We start from the raw sequence: 19,947 nt of genomic DNA, 5'->3' as shown, positions 1-19,947 counted from the left end.
CTTTTATTTAAAACTTTAAACCGGTAAACCAAAACATTTTAAGCATAAATATTTACACAAAGGGCTTACTTTCTAGAATGTTTGAAAGATGCAATGAACCCATGTATTTCTGTAAAGACCTGTGTAAACACAGAAATGTAATAAGTCAATGCTTGAGTAATAAGTTAACTTAAACAAAGGTCTTACTTCTACGAGTAAGTATAACGTTATTTAACTTCACACACGTAACTGGTCACACGCGTATCTAAACTATAACTGTTCACCTGGCAAAATGCTCGTCTACCATGTCGTGTGGATTACCAGTGAAATAAGTCAACAGAATTTGATTTTTCTGAATGTATTCGACCTCCGGTTCGATAAGCTCTACATTTGCACCATCGGGAATATCGATGTTGGGGGTTTCCGGGATTTTATGGTTGTGTGGGTACAAATAAACGCTAAATAAAACATAAGTAAGTATCCTATTGTTTTTAATCTTTTAAAAATCCCAAAACCATAAAAGTAATGATAGATTTGGTTTCAACCATGAAAGTAAGGAAACGTTTTAAAAGAAACTTTAAGTAATAAGTGAATTTGCAAACCGCAAACTTGACATGAAATGGTAAAAAATAATATTTTTATTCAGTATAAACGTAATGTTCCATTATTAACAATATATTTGAGAATGGAGTTTTTCCATACCTGTCGTTGTCGTTTTTGCAATCTGAAAGCTCATTCGTTTTGCTTTCCCGTTCGCTTGGTAGCATTGCAAGCCTAGTTAATCCTTGTCAACCAAACGCATGAATGCTTTCGACGATTTTTAACATTCTAGCAATCGGCAAAATTCGTTTTAATGGCACATGTCAGTTTGAAAGTTAATTAAGCATTATTTATTATCCTCGATTCGCATAACTAAGTTGTGGCTTTTGAAAAGTACAAGGTAAAATCATTTTGAAATCCCAAATATTTTGTAAAAATGCATAGAAGGAAAGCAACACAACATTACTTTAAAAATTACATTAAGTTCAATATATAACAACTGGACTTTGTGATATAATGCTGATGCTAAACTTGTATAAAGATTATTTACCGATTATATTTTGAAAAGATGTAAATCTTGATATTTTTACCGATTAACAACAAACCGTTCAAGATTATTTACATAAGGATAAAATCAAGTTTGTAAAATTTGTACAAACTGCAAATTTTTTACCACATCAATATAAATAGAGGCGTAGGCAAACTAACAATTTCTAAATTATTTTTGCTCAAGAAATATTTTATCTAGCAAATTGGTCACGTGCTAAAACGCAGTAAACAATATGTACGAATCTGTATATTGCATACAAACTCACATATTTGTGTTTTTTTTACCTTGTAATATTTCTTAAGCTATTGGTAACCCTTACACATACACTGAAATAATACTCACAACGTTAACTTTATTTAACCATTTTAATAAGTAAAAACCACTTGAATACCTTAATCATATTTTTATTTAATAAAACACAAAACTTTAAAAAATCTTGGTCTCCATTCAACAAAACGCGCAACCAAATTTCACGTAATTCTGTTTTATAACCAACGCAAAACACAACATTGTTGGATTTAATTTACAATTCTTCTTTAGGTGTAATGTTCAAGTTTATGTCAGATAAATATTGCTCCCCAAATATTACCGATGCAAGTTCGGTAGATATATCCCCTCTGCTTACCAAGGACCTGGTCATGTTCTAAAAAAACAATATTATATTTATATTATTAAAGTTAAAATATAACATTAACCAAACAACAATAAACGTAAGAACTCTTAGGCAACAGGCTTACCTTTCCAACATGAAATTGTGCAAGAATGACCACGTCATGATAAACTTCCATCATTTCTTTTAGGTTTTGGGCATAGTTTTTCAAATTCTAAAACGAAAAAAAAAATTTCATACTGTATTAGTTGTGGAAAAAATATAACGAAATTTAAATATTTAGTAGATAAAAGGAAGACTTACATTTTCTCCACCTTTGCGAATTTGTTTGTAATCCTTTATGTCAATAACATCATTTTTATTGACATCAATCACGTTAAATACTTTTTTTAAATATTTAACACAATCTTCATTTATTGTATTAACACCTCTTGGAGTAACCTAAAAACATAATGAAATTTTATTAAGATTTTTGGAGAAAATTCGAATGCACTGAGTGGTCCCAAAATTTTTGAAATGCTATTTTTCAGGTTTAAGATTAAATTTATACTGACATCATTAATTCCAGATACAAAATCATCAAAATCAATTTCTGGTTTCCTGTGTTTGATTGTGTTCAACATATAAAACCTAAAAAGACAATACGTTGTTTTTAAAGCACACCAAAGAACATTAAAATTATAAAAATTCACAACCATGAAATGGCCCAAAAAAAAATATAAAGACATTTGTAATAATAACTTATGGTAAAATATTTTTTAGAATATGAGCTTAAAAATTTAAAAAGCTTACAACATTGGATATGTCTCTTCATAGGATGGCATATTAGGAATTTCTCCCCCTTTATAATCTTAAAAAAAGTAAATTAAAAAGTAATATAAATATAATATATAAGTCTTATGTTGTTGTTTACAGTTTAAACTATTTAATTAAAAAAAATATATTTGAAAATTTTTTTTGTATTTCCTAATTAAACTGATTTAAAGAATTTGAAATTTTTTTGTTCTTACCTTTATCAAACACCACATAATTTTGACTGATATCATCTTTAGCTTCTTCTTTTTGTGCTTCTTCTTCTTCTCTTTCAAATGGAATTTTATCCAAAGTAATATTTTTAACAGAGCCACATAATTCAGTGTCAATATCAAAATTGCCTTCTTTTACATGTCTGAACCAAACATTTGCTGCCAAATTACTTGACCCGAACGAGTTAACTTGATGAGGCCTAAAATGATTAAAACATTAACTTATTTATAAACAAATTTGAAAAATGGTACAAAAATAGTTTGCGTATGTTGAAATTTTTAATAGCTTTTAATTTAAAAGTACACATTCTTTAACTCTTCTAGTATTTAAAAACTAAAAATAGTTATTAAAACTTATGCTTAACGAGATAAATTTAAAATAAATTTAAACATTTATGCTGTAATTTTTAAAAAAGTCGTAACCATTTATATGGAATAAACAAGCAATCTCCTTCCTCCATATTAACAACTGCATATCTAGTGTTAATTAGTTGTGGATATTTAACATAATCAACTGATTCTACATCCATATTTGAGTAAGAACCCATTTTATTGTCAAGAACTTTGTTATACCAATCCTTAAAAAAATATTAAAGGGTTTACAAAAAAAACTAAAATAATTTATCTTTAATATGCAATGGCCAAGTTTATAACTCATAGTGTAAATTTAGTAGCAATTAAAAAAAAACTTATTATATTGTATAATTAGTTTCCTGCATTAAATTAAAAAATTTGAAATAAAAATAAACGTACCGCATTTTCAAAGTCATGTGGATTTACGAATACCAAAGTTTTTGTGCCACGAAAGAGGCAGTTTATGTTGTCAACATCATCATTGTGCAAATGAGATATAGTTCCTCCACTACTAAACCACATAACCTACACATAAAACAAATTAACTATTTATTATAAATATTGTTAACAACAAGTTTAGTTTTACATTATCATTCTATATAAATTAATTAGAAGAGCAAAAGTCTTGAAGTGATAATGTACAACAATAATTCCATATTAAAAACAAGTTAAACTTGTTACCTCAGTGTTTAGTAAATTTATCACATGGTCACAAGCCAATGGTGGTGGCAAAATTATATCCGATCTGAAAGAAAATTAAAATTTATGACATTAGCATATAAAGAGGAGAAGGATAATATCATTAACTTATTTTATTACATATTGTTAAATCCTGAAAGCATAAAATCACCTCATAAATGTTGGTGTAGAAGAAACCATATACATGTCTTTATCCTTATAGGTTGCAACAAACTCCTTAAATTCCATATCAAATCCAGGTAGTGTTCTGGATTCTTTTTTTCTCCCCTCGGCAAATATTTTTTCATTGGCACCGGGATGAGATACAAAATATTCATCAGTCCTAAATATAAATAACATTTATAACCTCAATTTTTTTTTTAAATTGTTATTTACCAAACAATTAATTTTATAAAATATGTAACTTTTTATCAGTTTAAAAAAACAATACACACATATAAAAAAGCTACAACCAGAAAATAATTAAACAATTACTTACCATTTTGTATAAGCCGGTGACAGTTTAGCTCCGCCCTTAATAACTAAAGGAATAGAAGGTATAACATGTTGGTTAAAAAACTCTTTGGTTGTTGGAAATTTATCAACAACAGGAATATCAAAGAAAGGCCCACTAGAACCAAACGGTTTTAAATGACCCGGGTGATCTTCTGGCCTGATCTCATCTGATTTGCACTAAAATAAATCAAATTAAAAACTTGAGCAACATTTTTTGAATTTTTAATAATGAATTTTAACTAGATATTGAAATACTACTGAATACTCATTTAATTTGGTCTATTAAACTAACTGGACAATCACTAATTAAACATATAACTTACCTTCAATAAGAAAATACAAAGAAAAACTAATACTATATTTAATGAATTCATTTTTTAAGTTCTATAACCTGTTGTAAAACTGCTTCGTGCTATACTAATCCAGTCAGGAAAGCATAAGGGGGAAAAGGAAAGGGGAAGTACTTCTAAAATAATAAGGAAATAACCTGCACTTAGCAAATACTCTATTTTATTGGGTATAGGCTTTAGTCAAATAACTTTTAATATAAAACCCAATAAATTACTGAAAACGTAAGTTGGAAAATCAGCTAAAGTATAAAACATTATTTAGTATTCTTCAATCTCAAAACTAAGTTGTGTTTTTTAATTGTAAAAAGGTTTAAACATTATAAAAACCAAAATACTTTGTAAAAATGTATAATACAAAAGCAACACAACATTTCCTTTAAAAAATGCATTAAGTCCAATAACAATTTTATTTTGTGATTTAATGCTACTTCTAAGTTTGTTTATATTTTAATTACCTTTTATATTTTGAAAAGTTGTAAATCTTAATATTTTCACTGATAAACAATTAACTGTTCAAGACAATTTACACAGGTTAAAGATCAAAGATTTGAAATTTGTACAAACCGCAATTTTTTTTACCTCATCAATATAAACAAGAGTGTAAACAAGATAACAATTTCCAAATTATTTCTGTTTATAGAAATATTTTATCTAGTAAATTGGTCGTGGTCTATACAGTAGTCTAAGCAATTTAAGGAAGTTTGTATATTACATACAAACTTACACTAAGGTATTTGGTATGTTTTGGCATAGCTAAGCCTTAAACATACACAGAAATAATACCAATAAGCTCATTTAAAAGAGTGAGTTTTAAACATTTTTATCTGTAAAAAACACAGGAATGCTTTGTAAAATTTTATTTATAAAATAAAAAACATTATAAAATCTTAGTCCATATTTAACAATACACACAATCAAAATTCATGTAGGTCTTGTTCTGTTTTATAACTAACGCACATAAAAATTGTTAGATTTTATTCACAATTCTTCCTTGGGTGTAATGTTCAAGTTTATGTCAGCTAAATATTGCTCCCCAAATATCACTGATGCAAGTTGGGTAGATATATCTCCTCTACTTACCAAGGTTTTTGTCATATTCTATACAAACACAATATTTAATTTTAGACTAACAAGCATTTTACTATTATTTTTAAAATATTGAATTAACCAGTTAACAATGAACTTAAAAATTCTTATGCAACAGGCTTACTTTTCCAACTTGAAACTGTGCAAGAACCACCAAGTCATGATATACTTTTATCATTTTCTCTAAGTTTTGAGCATAGTGTTCTAAATTCTTTATAAGAAAAAAAAACATTATTATTGTATAAATTGTAATAGAAAATCATAAAAAAACTTAAAGGTAAAAAGAAACTTTAATGTTTAATTGCTTAAAATAAGTAAAAAAAAGCTTACTTACATCTATTCCACCTTTGCGAATTTGCTTGTAATCATTAATATCAATAACATTATTGTTATTGACATCAATCATCCTAAACATAGTTTTTAAGTATTCAAGGCATTCTTCATTTATTGTATTGACACCTCTTGGAATAATCTAAATCAATATCAAAATTTTATTAAGATATTTAGAAGAAAAAAATTAATGCACTGAATATGCCCAAAGGTTTTTAAATGCTATTTTTAAGGTTTAAATATAAAATTATACCAACATCACTATTTCCAGATACAAAATCGTCAAAATCAATTTCTGGTTTTCTGTGTTTGATTGTTTCCAACATATAAAAACTAAAATAACAGTAAGTTGCTAAATAATCAGTACACACCAAATACTGTTAAATTATAAAGATATAAAGATATGTATACTAATAAACTATGGTAAGGGTGTTTTAAAAATAACCTAAAAATTCAAATATCTTACAACATTGGATGGGTCTCTTGATAAGATGGCATATTAGGAATTTCCCCATCTTCATAATCTTACAAATAATAATTTTAAAAGTATTATAAATACAAAATTTAATTAGATTTTGCGTATTAAAGTTAAGTATTCTACTGTAATATGTAATTATTCATAAAAGACATTTATGTACAGTGAAAATTGTAATGCTTAAACAAAGAAAGAAAAGATTTTTTTTGTTGTTTCTGTATTTCTATAGTTTAAGTGACTTTAAAATTAAAAAAAAAATTTAATTACCTTTATCAAACACCACATAATTCTGACTAAAATCAATAATTGTCCTTTGTGGTGCTTTTTTTTCTTCTTTTTCAAATAAAATTTTATCCAAAGTAATATTTTTAACAGAGCCACATAATCCCATGTCAATATCAAAATTGTCTTCTTTTAAATGATTAAACCAAACATTTGCTGCTAAGTTACTTGACCCAAATGAGTTAACTTGATGAGGCCTAAAAAATGTATTTTGTTTTTATGTACCAAATTAAATACTTAAATCAATATTGTTGAGATACAAACTTAAATGTAACACAATATGTTATGTTAACATTTTTTCACTTTAGGTTTAATATGTATACATAGTTTCCCACTGCTAATATGTAATATTGATTTAATTTAATGCATAGATATTTAAAAAGTGTTTATGCTAAAATGTTACAAAAAATTCATAACCATTTATATGGAATAAACAAGCAATCTCCTTCCTCCATATTAACAACTGCATATCTGGTGTTAATTAGTTGTGGATATTTAACATAATCAACTGATTCCACATCCACATTTGAGAAGGAACTCGTATTTCCGTCTAGTACTTTGTTATACCAATCCTTATAAATTAATAAATTTTTTTTTAAAAATACAATTAAATTTATCCTTTCTGTGCAAAGTCCAACTTAATTAAAAAAAAACTTTTCGTAATTTCTTAAAGGTCTTAAGTTGCCTTTTTTGAAGGTTCGTGACCAGCTCTTTACAAAAATAAAAAATTATGTAAAAAAATAAACTTACCACATTTTTAAAATCATGTGGATTTACAAATACCAAAGTTTTTGTGCCACGAAACAAGCAATTTATGTTGTCAACATCATCATTGTGCAAATGAGATATTGTACCTCCACTACTAAACCACATCACCTAAACATATTTGTTACAATTACTCATAACAACAGGTTAAGTTTTACACCTTTACCACAACTTCCATAATAATAAAATAGTAAATCTTAAAATAGTGATAAAAAAACAGTTACCTCAGTGTTTAGTAAATTTATCACATGGTCACAAGCCAATGGTGGTGGCACAAGAATATCAGATCTAAAACAAATTAAAATTAATGACAACAGCATACTAAAAAGTATATGCATAATATTATCAATAAAACAAAGTAAAATGTTAAAGAATACATAAAATCACCTCATGAATGTTGGTGTTGAAGAAACCATGTAAATATCCTTATCCTTATAAGTTGCAACAAACTCCTTAAATTCCATATCATACCCAGGAAATGTTCTCACTTCTTTCTTTCTTCCCCCGGCAAATATTATTTCATTGGCACCAGGATGAGAAACAAAATATTCATCAGTCCTAAATATAAAAAAACATTTACAATCCTAAAACAAAATTTGATAATTTTAATTGGTTCTTTTACATAATTTACACTGATACAACTAGTTTAAATAATATTAAGTTAAAAAATAACAACAAAAATATTAAGAATTTACTCAAAATATTGTTAAACAATTACTTACCATTTTGTATAAGCAGGTGACAGTTTAGCTCCGCCCTTAATAACTAAGGGAATAGAAGGTATAACATGTTGGTTAAAAAACTCTTTTGTTGTTGGAAATTTATCAACAACAGGAACATCAAAGAAAGGCCCACTAGAACCAAACGATTTTAAATGACCAGGGTGATCTTCTGGCCCGATCTCATCAGATTTGCACTAAAAAAATCCAGCATGATTTAAAAAAAAAGAAAATCAACCAAGTATTACACTACATTAAAAATGTATTCTTTTGTTTTTAACTGCAATAACATAAACAAATACACATTTATTTTCGTCTATTGAAATATCTTGATAACTACTAAATAAACAAATAACTTACCTTTAAAAATATAATACAAAGAAAAACTAATAATATACTTATTGATTTCATTTTTTAAGTTTGATAACTTATTGTTAAACTGCTCTGTCCTAAAATATGCTCAACAGGTAAACATAAGGGGTAAAAGGTGAAAGGAAGTACTTCTAAAAAATAAGGGAAAAACCTGCATTTAGCAAAACTCTACATTATTCTCTCTACAAACTCTACATTTCTCTACAAACTCTACATTTCTCTACAAACTCTACAAACTCTACATTTCTCTACAAACTCTACAAACTCTACATTTCTCTACAAACTCTACATTTCTCTACAAACTCTACAAACTCTACATTTCTCTACAAACTCTACAAACTCTACATTTCTCTACAAACTCTACATTTCTCTACAAACTCTACATTTCTCTACAAACTCTACAAACTCTACATTTCTCTACAAACTCTACAAACTCTACATTTCTCTACAAACTCTACATTTCTCTACAAACTCTACATTTCTCTACAAACTCTACAAACTCTACATTTCTCTACAAACTCTACATTTCTCTACAAACTCTACAAACTCTACATTTCTCTACAAACTCTACATTTCTCTACAAACTCTACAAACTCTACATTTCTCTACAAACTCTACAAACTCTACATTTCTCTACAAACTCTACATTTCTCTACAAACTCTACATTTCTCTACAAACTCTACATTTCTCTACAAACTCTACAAACTCTACATTTCTCTACATTTCTCTACAAACTCTACATTTCTCTACAAACTCTACATTTCTCTACAAACTCTACATTTCTCTACAAACTCTACAAACTCTACATTATTCTCTCTACAAACTCTACAAACTCTACATTTCTCTACAAACTCTACATTTCTCTACAAACTCTACATTTCTCTACAAACTCTACATTTCTCTACAAACTCTACATTTCTCTACAAACTCTACAAACTCTACATTTCTCTACAAACTCTACAAACTCTACATTTCTCTACAAACTCTACAAACTCTACATTTCTCTACAAACTCTACAAACTCTACATTTCTCTACAAACTCTACATTATTCTCTCTACAAACTCTACATTTCTCTACAAACTCTACATTTCTCTACAAACTCTACAAACTCTACATTTCTCTACAAACTCTACATTTCTCTACAAACTCTACATTAAGTGTTGGCTTTAGTTAAAATAATTTATAATATTAAATACTAAAAATATAAAGTGCGTTAAAACTCAGTATATGGCTAAAGCATAAGTACAACAATCAATACCACATTTTGATTTATTATTTAACGACCAATTGCATGATTGAATCTTATATTTATTTCAAAACTTAAACGTTAGTATTATCATTTTATTTTACAAATTTAAATTTTAAAGAGATAAGTAAGCCATAAAGAAGTAAATGCAAAAAAGAGGCCGCAACACACTTGTAAATATTAATTTAATCCTACGTTACAATTCCTGTTTTTCGTTGCTCATAAATTTGCTGTTTAATAAGATCCATTTTATTTTTCTGCCTTCTGGCTTCAACAAGAAACACATTTGCTTGTATTGAAGATGTAACCTTGGAATTTTTGGAAATTTTTGGAAGATTTAATACAAAACTTTCACATCCATGTTGTTGTAAATTTGCAGCAAATTCAAACCAGTCTACAGTTGGTTTTCCAAATATTATAACATTGTTCAATGATTTGTGAGTGAGTCGAACTTGGTCATACATAACTGATGGAATTGTTAAAGATTCGATATCTTCTTCTAAACTTTTTAGATTGCCATCTTTCTTTAGTGTTTCAAAAATTCTAAAAAATTGCACAAGTATTATAAAAATTATGATATTAAAAAAACTAAAAATCCATAAATATTATTTAAATGTTGAAACGATTTTTTTTGCTTGCAAATGCATTTATAAATTTAAAAGCAAATGTCTTACTATCAAAAACAAAGCAAAAATATTTAAAAATTCTGTTGGTTATAAAAACTACTTACCCTTCCGTGTTATCTGTGTCGTTAGATTTCTCTGAAGTCTTAAAAGAATTCATATTTAGTCCATTACATGCATCGTGAGAAATAAAAATTCGACCTGGTTGCTTTAATTCAAACAAATTCTCCAATCTTTCCCAATTCATGTCAGGTATAACAGGAATGTTGAAGTGGGCTCCCTGACTTGATTCCACAACCGATTTATTCCAAATATTACAACAATCTTCAGTGACAAAAACCTAAATATTATTTTATGTTAGTATGTAGGATAATAAAAATACTCAAGGACCAAAAATAAACAATACTATATCAAATCTAAAAAATTAAATTGATAAAACTAATTAGCAACCAAGTACCTGATCACAGCCTGTAAAAGCTGCTGCTTTTAAAATATCACCAAGTTGAGAAGGACTTTGAATTCCATCACAAATAACTGATATAGGCAATATTTTGGCTCTTTCTTTTCTGGCAATCATTTCGGTTCGCCTAATATAATTGTCGAGTGTTTCAATAATAATTTTAATTGAAACTGTATTAAAAAATAGTACACAATAATTTAATACAATTACATTACTAAAATATTAAAATAATGGTATTAAAAATAATATTCTTACATTTTTATAATTTTTTGTCGTGTTCTAGCATCTTGTTGAGTGATCACAGCAAACAGTCCTTCTTCAGATGAATGATCGGTTAAAACTTTTAGGTAATTTCTTGATATTGAAATTAGAGTACATTTGTGCAAAATATGTAAAGGAAGTTTCTGAAAAAGATAGATAAATAATTATTTTAAAGAAATAAGTATTTAAGAATTGAATTTCAAAAAACTTTTACAAAAATTTTTCAAAGTTTGTTTTACAATTTTTTTTACCTCTAAAAGAGACATGTTATTAAAATAAATAGTTCTCATAAAACACCCAGCTTCGATGGCTTCATTTATTAGAAACTCTCCTTGCAGAAGACAGACCTCATTAAACTCCTTATACTTTTTTGTTTTCATACTTTTAATCATTTTTGCAAACATGTGATCAGTTTCACCAGAAGAACGTTTATATTTTAACTGCTCATAACCTGATTTAGGTTTCTCCACATTTTTAATTGGGGGTAATTTTGGGATTGTTTTCTTTATAATTTGAGCACCTTTTGCTTTTTGGACAAGAGTTTTTTCATATTCTTCTTCGGTTTTAAAACTGGCAATTGATTTTCTTCTAAAAATTCTTCCCGAACGAAAAGAAGTAGTCCAGGGTTGATGCTGTTTTAAAAATAAACTACAAATTGTTTTACCATTCATTTTAATCTTCCTAGATGACCTGAAGAATATGTTAAAAAATTATCGACAACCACAAGTGTTGAATAAAAAACATCACTTCAATTTTAAAATAATGATAGCAAAAATATAACACAATAACAATTTAATAAAAAAAAAAAACTAAATAATTGTATCTATGGCTTATTATATCATTTATACATCAATAGCATAATCAAGAAAAAAATATATCAGTTTTCATAATATATTATATAAGCAAGTAATTAGGCAATATTAATATGACATGGCAAAAATATGAGTAGTTATAGTAAATCACATAAAAATAAATAATGTATTGTGTATAAAAGTAAAAGCACCTCACTCAAAAACTTTAAAAGCAAAAATTTAGTTATTTTTTATGAATTTTGAATTACTTTTGTAACTTTTGTTATTGAAATTATTATTCACTATTACTTTTAAAAATTGACCTTTTTATAAATAAATCTTATTTGCTTTTTGCTTAAAACATAAATACTCTTTTTCTATTGAAATTATAGAATAAAAACAAAAAAAACAGTATGCTTAATTACCAGACAGTACAAAATTTAAATAAATAAATATGTAGAATATTTTTATTGCGGTTGAGCTAGAAATAAAAGAAGAATAAAATAAAAATAAACACATAAAATCATTTTTCTATTCCCACACAGCTATAACTAAAACACTTTAACCAAAACAAAATTAACTGTACTTTTAATATAAAAGTAACTTTTTAAAAATTTCAAGTGCCCGATAAAAGTCTTTTAAAGATTGAAGTAATATGCATTCGGTTCAATTTCTGATCCATTCCAATTCTTCTTTCCTTAGCAGAAGGTCGAATCATTACAGCACTAAATATGGAAGCTACAAAACAAAGACAACGCTCGTAAAAGTTAACAAAAAAATTAAGCTTTAGTAAGATTTTTGATAAATTAATTTAAAACAAGGCCAACAGAGTAGTAAGACTAGCTTTATAATATGTTTAATACTTCAGTATTCAATAAGTTTAAGTTTAACTTATTTAAAATATACACAAGTTACCTAATAAATCTACAGTAACATCATTTTGTAACTTGAACTTTAATATTTCGTGAAGAAATGACATGATGTAGTTAAACACATTTAAATGGCGTGGCGACATGGTCTTTATAAGCTGTAAAATCAAAAAAAGTTCTCAAGTTATCTTTTTTGTACATTGTCTTTTACTTAAAGTAAATAAACATACCTCTATGCATTGCTGGGTATCAGAAGGTGAATAAGAATTGACAAAGGGAAGGTAATAAGCGAAAGGAATCACAGGTTCAGGGAGAGCTTCCAAAAAAATCAGAAGAGCTTCGACCACAGAATGATTAGAAACTAAAATTCAAGAAATACAACGTATAAAATAATTTTTTTATTGGTAAACTAAAAATAAAACAAGAACTTGTCTAAGTATACAACATACCCATGAAAGAGTTTTTAAGAGGCATTTTCGAATCGAGTGCTTCTTGAATAATTAAAAACTCTTCGTGAAGACCAGGTTCTTGAAATAAATTCGGCTAAAAATAATCAGAAAAATGAACACAAAAATTTGAGTGTTAAAAGCAAAAAAAATTGCTAAAGACAGTGGCAGTAAAAATACAAAAGAGACAAAATTTTTTTTAGTTTTTCTAGTTTATTAAAAGCAGAGTTTGATGGTTAAATAAATTATTAGAACCCAAACCTGATATTTTGCATGATCGAATAGATGATCAATTAACCAATATAATTCTTTTGGAATTTGCATAATTTTTTGATCATCAGCTTCTTGCATGGATGATATCTTACTCTGACAAAAAAAAATTAAAATAAAGTAATAATCAATAAAACAAAAATAAAATAATATTAATTTACAAAAAAGTTATAAAATTAATATTTTTTTTATATAATTTAAAAAACATTTACTTTTAAAATAAAAGTTAAAAAATAGTTTTGTGAAAAAATAAAAGTAGAAGAATGTTGAATCCAGCTTACCAGCCTTGCAATTTCATCTTTATCAACATACTGAATTGGCATTTTTATTCTACAGAGAGCTTCAATAGAACAACCAAAACAACTAGGAGTATAAGCACCATTTAAGGTAATAAAGAAATCCTTACCTGAGAAAATAAAAGACATTGTAAAGTTTTAATTGATATCTTTAACAAAACAAAAATACCATTACAGAAAATATTATAAAACTATAGAATTCAAGCACAATAATAAAACTGGGCAAACTTGAACTTAAAATAAAAAATAAACTTTTAAGATACCAATTATATGTAGACATAAATTTTACCTCCTTTTAAATGAAGAATTAAAATGTCTGAAATACTGTCTGTCATGTTATTTAATGATGGAGCCGAGTCCTTGTTTACATAAACCTCAAACTTGACTGTTAATTTTTCACCTACAGAGTAAATTATTAAAATCAATATTATTCACTTGTCAAATATTTGTTAAGTCTTAAGACAGTGTTTAAATGAGCATTACCGTATAATCTAATTTATAATAACAAGATTACACAAAATGCTTTAAAAATGAACCCGAATATAACAGGTTATACAATATATATATAAACATACACGTTAATAATTACCTGGTAATAAAAAGTTAATAGTCTTTGTGATAGTAAGCCACGGTTTGCAGACATATTGTTCTCCCGGTTTTGGAATGAAGTCAAAGTGGCAAGGTGATTGTCCAGTATTGGAAAGTATAATTGATTGAAAGTTGCCCTGCTGGAATTTAACTTGACCAAACTCAATCTAAAATATAAAAAAGTTAATAGAACATGCCAAATCATCTAAAAATTTGAAATGAAAAAAAACATGAAAACAAAAACACACAAGGCAATGTTTTTATAAGATGGAACCAACAGAGTAAGTAAACAGTGTTTTAAAAGCTTAGTTTATTTACTAAAGTCACAAAACATATTAATAACAGATGTTCAACTTAAAAAACTGCTGTTTTTTTGTTTACTTACTTGTTGGCTGCTTAATTCCATGGTTGGTAGATGATCATTTTCCAATCGATCCAATCTTCTTATTTCATCTTCATAAACTTTTCGATATTTTATATCATCTACTATTTTTACCTGAAATATTTAAAATAGATCACCACTTTTATCAACAAAAATCACAGTTTATTAGTTTAAAATTAAAATATTGTTTTTTTTAACATACAACATTAATTTATTTTTATTAATTTCATTTGTTTGAAAACTCAACAAAAACTCACATCAACTTTAAAAACACTGCTGACAGGTTTGTGGTCACTTATTTTTAATGAAGGATGGGATCGATATAAAAGTTGGGTGACTGCTTGCTTTGAATCTATTTCTATAAAGTTTAAATTTTATTTTTTATTGGAAATCTTACTGTTAATTGTATTAAAATAAAAAGTTAGATGTTAAAAAAATAATATTTTTTTTGTAAAAGTTTTAAAAAATCAAATATTATAGGAATTGGTTCAACATATAAAGTAATAAAACTAAACCCAATAATAAACAATTAACAAAAATTACAATGCTTATAGCTACTATGTTTATGTTGTTTTATAATAATACAATATTCGGTTACTTACTTAGATTAGGTTCTTTCCACAGAATTCGATCACACCATGCAGGTGTTCGAAATTTTTCACTTGAGTCCCACTGATCAGTGCCGGTATTATATTTGTAAGTTGGCCGAAAATTAATTTCACCCTCTTGAAAATTTTCAAAAACTTTCTTTTCAAGGCGTTGCTGATGTAACTGCATTAAAAATAATTTAATTAAAAAAAGATCAATATACTTGATTTAGACACTTTTAAATTAGATAAAGTTGGCTTTAAATTATTAATTAATATAAAAAAAGTTTTCTACTTTACTTCATTACAAAAAAATTGAATCTATGCTAATTAAATTCAATTTTAAATAAAAAAGACATAAAAATTTTTTTTTAAATTATATATAATGCTGTGCATTGTAGGCTTTCAAATTATAAGTTGATATTTCTTTTAAGTACTTTATTACCCATAGTAAAGTAATTACCTGGTCATACTCTTGTAACATTTTGTATTGTTTATCTTCTATGTTTTGTTTCACAATTTCTGGCGCTATTTTCTCTATCCGATAATTTAGATCTCCAAACCAGAATAAAATGCTATCAAAAAATTGGAACCATTAAATTAACCATATATTTATTTAAAAATTTATTTGTGTATATTTGAGCAATTAAAAAGAAATATTTTCTTGAACAGATTAAAATTTAAATAACAGACTAAACCAATATTGTTAAATATTGACTTTGTATACATTTATGAAACACAATGTTACAATATCATGACAACTTACTGTCAGAAAATTTCTAGGAAAAAAGCGAATTATTCTGTGAACAATCTTAACTGGTATATACATGAAACATATGAACTTACTCATGTTCAAAAACTGATAGAGGTTCAACGTCTTCTTTTTCATTTTCAAATCTCAACCTCTGGCAAATATCACGAAAATCTTGGTTTCTTCGTTGTACTTCCTCTGCATGTGCAGCAAGATGGGAGTTAACTGCACAGAAACTTGAACTGTGGAGATCAAATCTAACACCGACTCCACCTTTGTTACCCTGAAAATTTAAAGTAAGTTTTAATTAAAGTAAAATTACAAATTTAATTCATTTTTTTAGAATAGATTTATATTTGAAGTTTTAATTTTTTTTAACTTATGTGAATTTTGTAACAAAGTTTAATGTAAAGTACAGAGTAAAATAAACAGTTTTTTTTCAAACAAAAAGTTTGTTTACTTACTTGCTACATCTCAAGTATTAAGTTTTAAGTTAATTATTGATTTTCTTAAGTAGAATTAATTAGTTATTTTTAAAATGTTTTTAAATTTAAACTGCATACAATCTAAAATCCGGAAATACAACAAAAGTAAACTAATGACTGTTTTAATTTAACACTTACCATTTTTCCTAGCAACCCAGTTCCAACCTGATGTGCAATTATGTTGGTGATGTGACTTGAATGTTTTACTTGGGAAAACACTAAAACCATCATACCTACCAAACGCACTAACTTAACCTAAAAAAATTATGTTATCAATAAATGTAAAACACTGTGGTATGAACAAATTGGTGCATAATTAAAAACAGAATGTGTTAGTCATAACTTTAATTCATGTAAGTAAGTTTAGATGATTAATAATTTAGTAAACAACCTGGCTTTAATAAAAAATAATTTGCAATTACTGTAATGTGGTAATTTTAAACAAATTGTGTTAACAAAAAATAAAATACTATATTGCAAAAAGAAACTGTTCGTATATTTTTTCGTTTTACTATGGCAATATACATTTTTATTACCTTGAATAGTGCACGCTTGTTTACATAGCAATATTTGGTGTGCATTTAGTTAACATACAAACAGAACTTTACATGCACATAAACTAGTTCAAATGCAACTTACAAAAACATATTTTACATCGGAGTGAAGCGAATCTCTGACTGCTTTTAACCATACTTCTTCACGAGAAGAATCAGCAAAAACAAATGCTTCTTTGCTTAAATCAAGTTCCTGAAAACTAAAAAATATTTTTTAATTAAACAAAGCAAAAAATGCAAAAGATATCAGTGCATGAACACCAACTGAAACCATCTAAAATTATATAAAAAATGATAATATTTTCAAGATTTAGACTACATATAAATAATATTACTATGAAAGTGCAAAGTAAATAGTAATAAAAGTCACATATTAAACAGGTACAACATGATCAACATTAAAAATAAGTTAAAAATTAATGAACTAACCCAATAAGATAAATATCTGGAGGTTCTTTTTCCCATGCAAGCCATTCCTTTAAGGGTTCTGAAGGACTTTGGCCATTCACATTCCACGTACCAACAAAAATTCTAAAAAAAAACATTTCAATTTCACTTCAAAATAAAATAAAAAAACTAAAACAAAAATTAAATAAAAAAATTGTCATTATTACTGTAGTAATCAATTATATGGAAATATAAGTTATATAGTAAGATAATTGATATGACACCTAAATGGTGTTTTAATTGTGTATTCATCCTGTCTTTTTGCCATACAATGTTTCATTATTTCTTCACGTTCCCCAAATGTATCCATAAAAGAGGAAGCGCCAATTCTATTATAATTAAAAAATATTACCTTTAAAATTTGGATTTTTAAATATTTGAGGGTAAAGGCAATTAAGACCTTAAATCTACCATGCATACAATACAGAATCAATAATCAATAAAATGTTTTGATTCCTAAACAATAAATTTATTTTTAAACAAATAGAAACTAATAAGTTTACCTTTTAATTGTGTTATTTTCTTGTGGAACTGGATTTGAAATGTAACTTTTAAAAGCTGATGATCTATCATAACTCACATCTATATTATTTTGATTTGAATGTTGGTCAATCAAGTTCAAAGAGTCAAAATTAATTAAATCAGACGAGCTTGGCATATTTAAAGTTTTTGATCTTGGATTCGGTTTGGAGGAGTTGGAATTGAATGTTGGAGGTGGTGGAGGAGGTCTTCTTGGGACCATAGATGGATTTCTAGGCCTCGGACTCAACTCAATAAGGTTTTCCGAAGAAGGAAACAGTTTTTTATCCATTTGATACAGTTTACAAAAAAATAACAATATAAATGCTTCTAAATAATGGTTTTGATAAAATATTGCAAATGAAAACAAATTCAACTTAATAAATAAAGAAAACAGCTCTAAACTGATACAAGAAAACTGCAAATCTTCGTAACTTTCAGTTTAAGTACCCGATATGACAAAAAGAGGTTTATTATAAGTTATTTTTTATTAATTATGTAAACCTAAGCTCTTTAATGTATATTAGTATTAGCCGGTTTATTGCTCAAATATAAATATCAATAAATCGAGGAAGAGTTGTAACAAATTATAATCAGCAAACGCGTGCCAACAATTATGACTTCGATAAAGTATTTATAGGATGTTAAAACTGTAAGCACTATATTTTTAAAATTATTTAGAAAAAAAAATGTTTAAATTTTTAACAAAATTGACCTTTTTTCGCTAGAAGTTAGGTTTTGAAAAACTGAGTAGCGTATTCATATTTTTAAGCAAATATTTTCTATGAGTCTCCCGGATTAGCGCTGCTACCAATGTGGCAATTAAAATATATTTTATTGCATCTTATCTATTTGACCTGAAAGTTTTGCTGATTTTCAATTTAAGCATGCGAAATAACGTTTAGAAGTTGAAAGAGGTATGTAATCTAGAAGTTTTTAGTTTCAAAAAAACCTTGTTCACGGAGTCGTTATATATAATTAAGAAAACGCCCCCCCATTTTGCGGGTATAAAAGCAAACTATTCTTAAACGTTTCAAGTCAACATTTTAACCGTAAAGGAACGTAAATATGAGTATTGTAACTAAAAAATGTATTTTTATTTGTTTACTTTCTTTATCATTTGCAGTGGCTTATAAATGTAAGTTTAAACTTTCATTTAGTTTACTAGTAATAGGCCTACGAGTTATTTAGATGTCTAAAAAAGCTTAAAAAAAAAGCTTAAAAAAAGAGCGTAAATTGACATAAATTTATTTAACAGCAAAACGATGCGTGGATCACCCAAGTTGTATTTACGGCGAAATGTTTTGTCGTAGAAACTTCTATGTTCGAAAATGTCTCTACACTTGTGATCCGACTTGCAAAGAAGTGGTAAAACTGACCGAGCAGAGCTTTAAGACCTTGGTAAAAGACGTTCAAGATCTGGAAGGTAAATTAAATCTAAAATGTAGGTTTAATTAATACAAAAAAATTATCAAGTTTTAAACAAAATTTAAACAGCAACAAACTTAATTTTAGAAGCATTTCTGCAGCAAGTACATGTAGACTACCCGAAGTTTAACGGTAATGATATATTCTTAAAATTTAAATATTTATTTTTAACAACATATCCAAAATATATACAAAAAAAGTTTCTTAAAACCACTACAAAAAACAAAAAAAAAATTCTAAAAACCACTTAAATCGAAATGTATCAAAACATATTTAAGTTAAATATTAAAAATTGTTAAAATTTTGCAGTA

The 19,947-nt window shown here is 26.7% G+C and overlaps 4 protein-coding genes across 4 annotated transcripts; all 4 read right to left on the bottom strand.

Annotated features, from left to right (window-relative positions):
* Nucleotides 1-1,516: 1,516 nt before the first annotated feature.
* On the bottom strand, nucleotides 1,517-4,676 carry LOC145759941 (bifunctional peptidase and arginyl-hydroxylase JMJD5-like). The gene is made up of 12 exons (XM_082573797.1): nucleotides 4,576-4,676; nucleotides 4,236-4,429; nucleotides 3,909-4,079; nucleotides 3,740-3,803; nucleotides 3,458-3,583; nucleotides 3,128-3,282; nucleotides 2,690-2,904; nucleotides 2,472-2,529; nucleotides 2,234-2,309; nucleotides 1,983-2,120; nucleotides 1,807-1,893; nucleotides 1,517-1,712 (listed from the first exon to the last, which is right to left on the bottom strand). Exons 1-12 carry the CDS (start codon nucleotides 4,624-4,626, stop codon nucleotides 1,593-1,595), a joined length of 1,455 nt encoding a protein of 484 aa, XP_082429923.1. The 5' UTR covers nucleotides 4,627-4,676; the 3' UTR covers nucleotides 1,517-1,592.
* Nucleotides 4,677-5,497: 821 nt separating this feature from the next.
* Nucleotides 5,498-8,763, bottom strand: LOC145741403 (uncharacterized). Its single transcript, XM_082558994.1, has 11 exons — nucleotides 8,263-8,763; nucleotides 7,928-8,098; nucleotides 7,765-7,828; nucleotides 7,526-7,651; nucleotides 7,193-7,347; nucleotides 6,761-6,972; nucleotides 6,485-6,542; nucleotides 6,276-6,351; nucleotides 6,023-6,160; nucleotides 5,813-5,899; nucleotides 5,498-5,700 (listed from the first exon to the last, which is right to left on the bottom strand). The coding sequence occupies exons 2-11, from the start codon at nucleotides 8,002-8,004 to the stop codon at nucleotides 5,581-5,583; spliced, it is 1,113 nt and encodes a 370-aa protein (XP_082415120.1). The 5' UTR covers nucleotides 8,005-8,098; nucleotides 8,263-8,763; the 3' UTR covers nucleotides 5,498-5,580.
* A 1,165-nt stretch (nucleotides 8,764-9,928) lies between these two features.
* Nucleotides 9,929-11,926, bottom strand: LOC145761687 (rRNA methyltransferase 3, mitochondrial-like). Its single transcript, XM_082574599.1, has 5 exons — nucleotides 11,475-11,926; nucleotides 11,218-11,366; nucleotides 10,960-11,089; nucleotides 10,610-10,842; nucleotides 9,929-10,422 (listed from the first exon to the last, which is right to left on the bottom strand). The coding sequence occupies exons 1-5, from the start codon at nucleotides 11,892-11,894 to the stop codon at nucleotides 10,071-10,073; spliced, it is 1,284 nt and encodes a 427-aa protein (XP_082430725.1). The 5' UTR covers nucleotides 11,895-11,926; the 3' UTR covers nucleotides 9,929-10,070.
* Nucleotides 11,927-12,343: 417 nt separating this feature from the next.
* LOC145743121 (inositol polyphosphate 5-phosphatase OCRL-like) lies at nucleotides 12,344-18,528 on the bottom strand. The gene is made up of 18 exons (XM_082561023.1): nucleotides 18,193-18,528; nucleotides 17,914-18,018; nucleotides 17,672-17,773; nucleotides 17,328-17,442; nucleotides 16,827-16,943; nucleotides 16,299-16,486; nucleotides 15,916-16,027; nucleotides 15,468-15,636; nucleotides 15,123-15,223; nucleotides 14,869-14,979; nucleotides 14,485-14,650; nucleotides 14,185-14,295; nucleotides 13,881-14,005; nucleotides 13,591-13,695; nucleotides 13,333-13,426; nucleotides 13,114-13,244; nucleotides 12,930-13,041; nucleotides 12,344-12,752 (listed from the first exon to the last, which is right to left on the bottom strand). The coding sequence occupies exons 1-18, from the start codon at nucleotides 18,498-18,500 to the stop codon at nucleotides 12,631-12,633; spliced, it is 2,394 nt and encodes a 797-aa protein (XP_082417149.1). The 5' UTR covers nucleotides 18,501-18,528; the 3' UTR covers nucleotides 12,344-12,630.
* Nucleotides 18,529-19,947: the final 1,419 nt, after the last annotated feature.

This window comes from Corella eumyota, chromosome 1 (assembly GCF_963082875.1).
Source record: "Corella eumyota chromosome 1, kaCorEumy4.1, whole genome shotgun sequence".
In the NCBI taxonomy this organism is placed as follows: domain Eukaryota; kingdom Metazoa; phylum Chordata; class Ascidiacea; order Phlebobranchia; family Corellidae; genus Corella; species Corella eumyota.
This window is presented reverse-complemented; position numbering and strand designations above follow the sequence as displayed.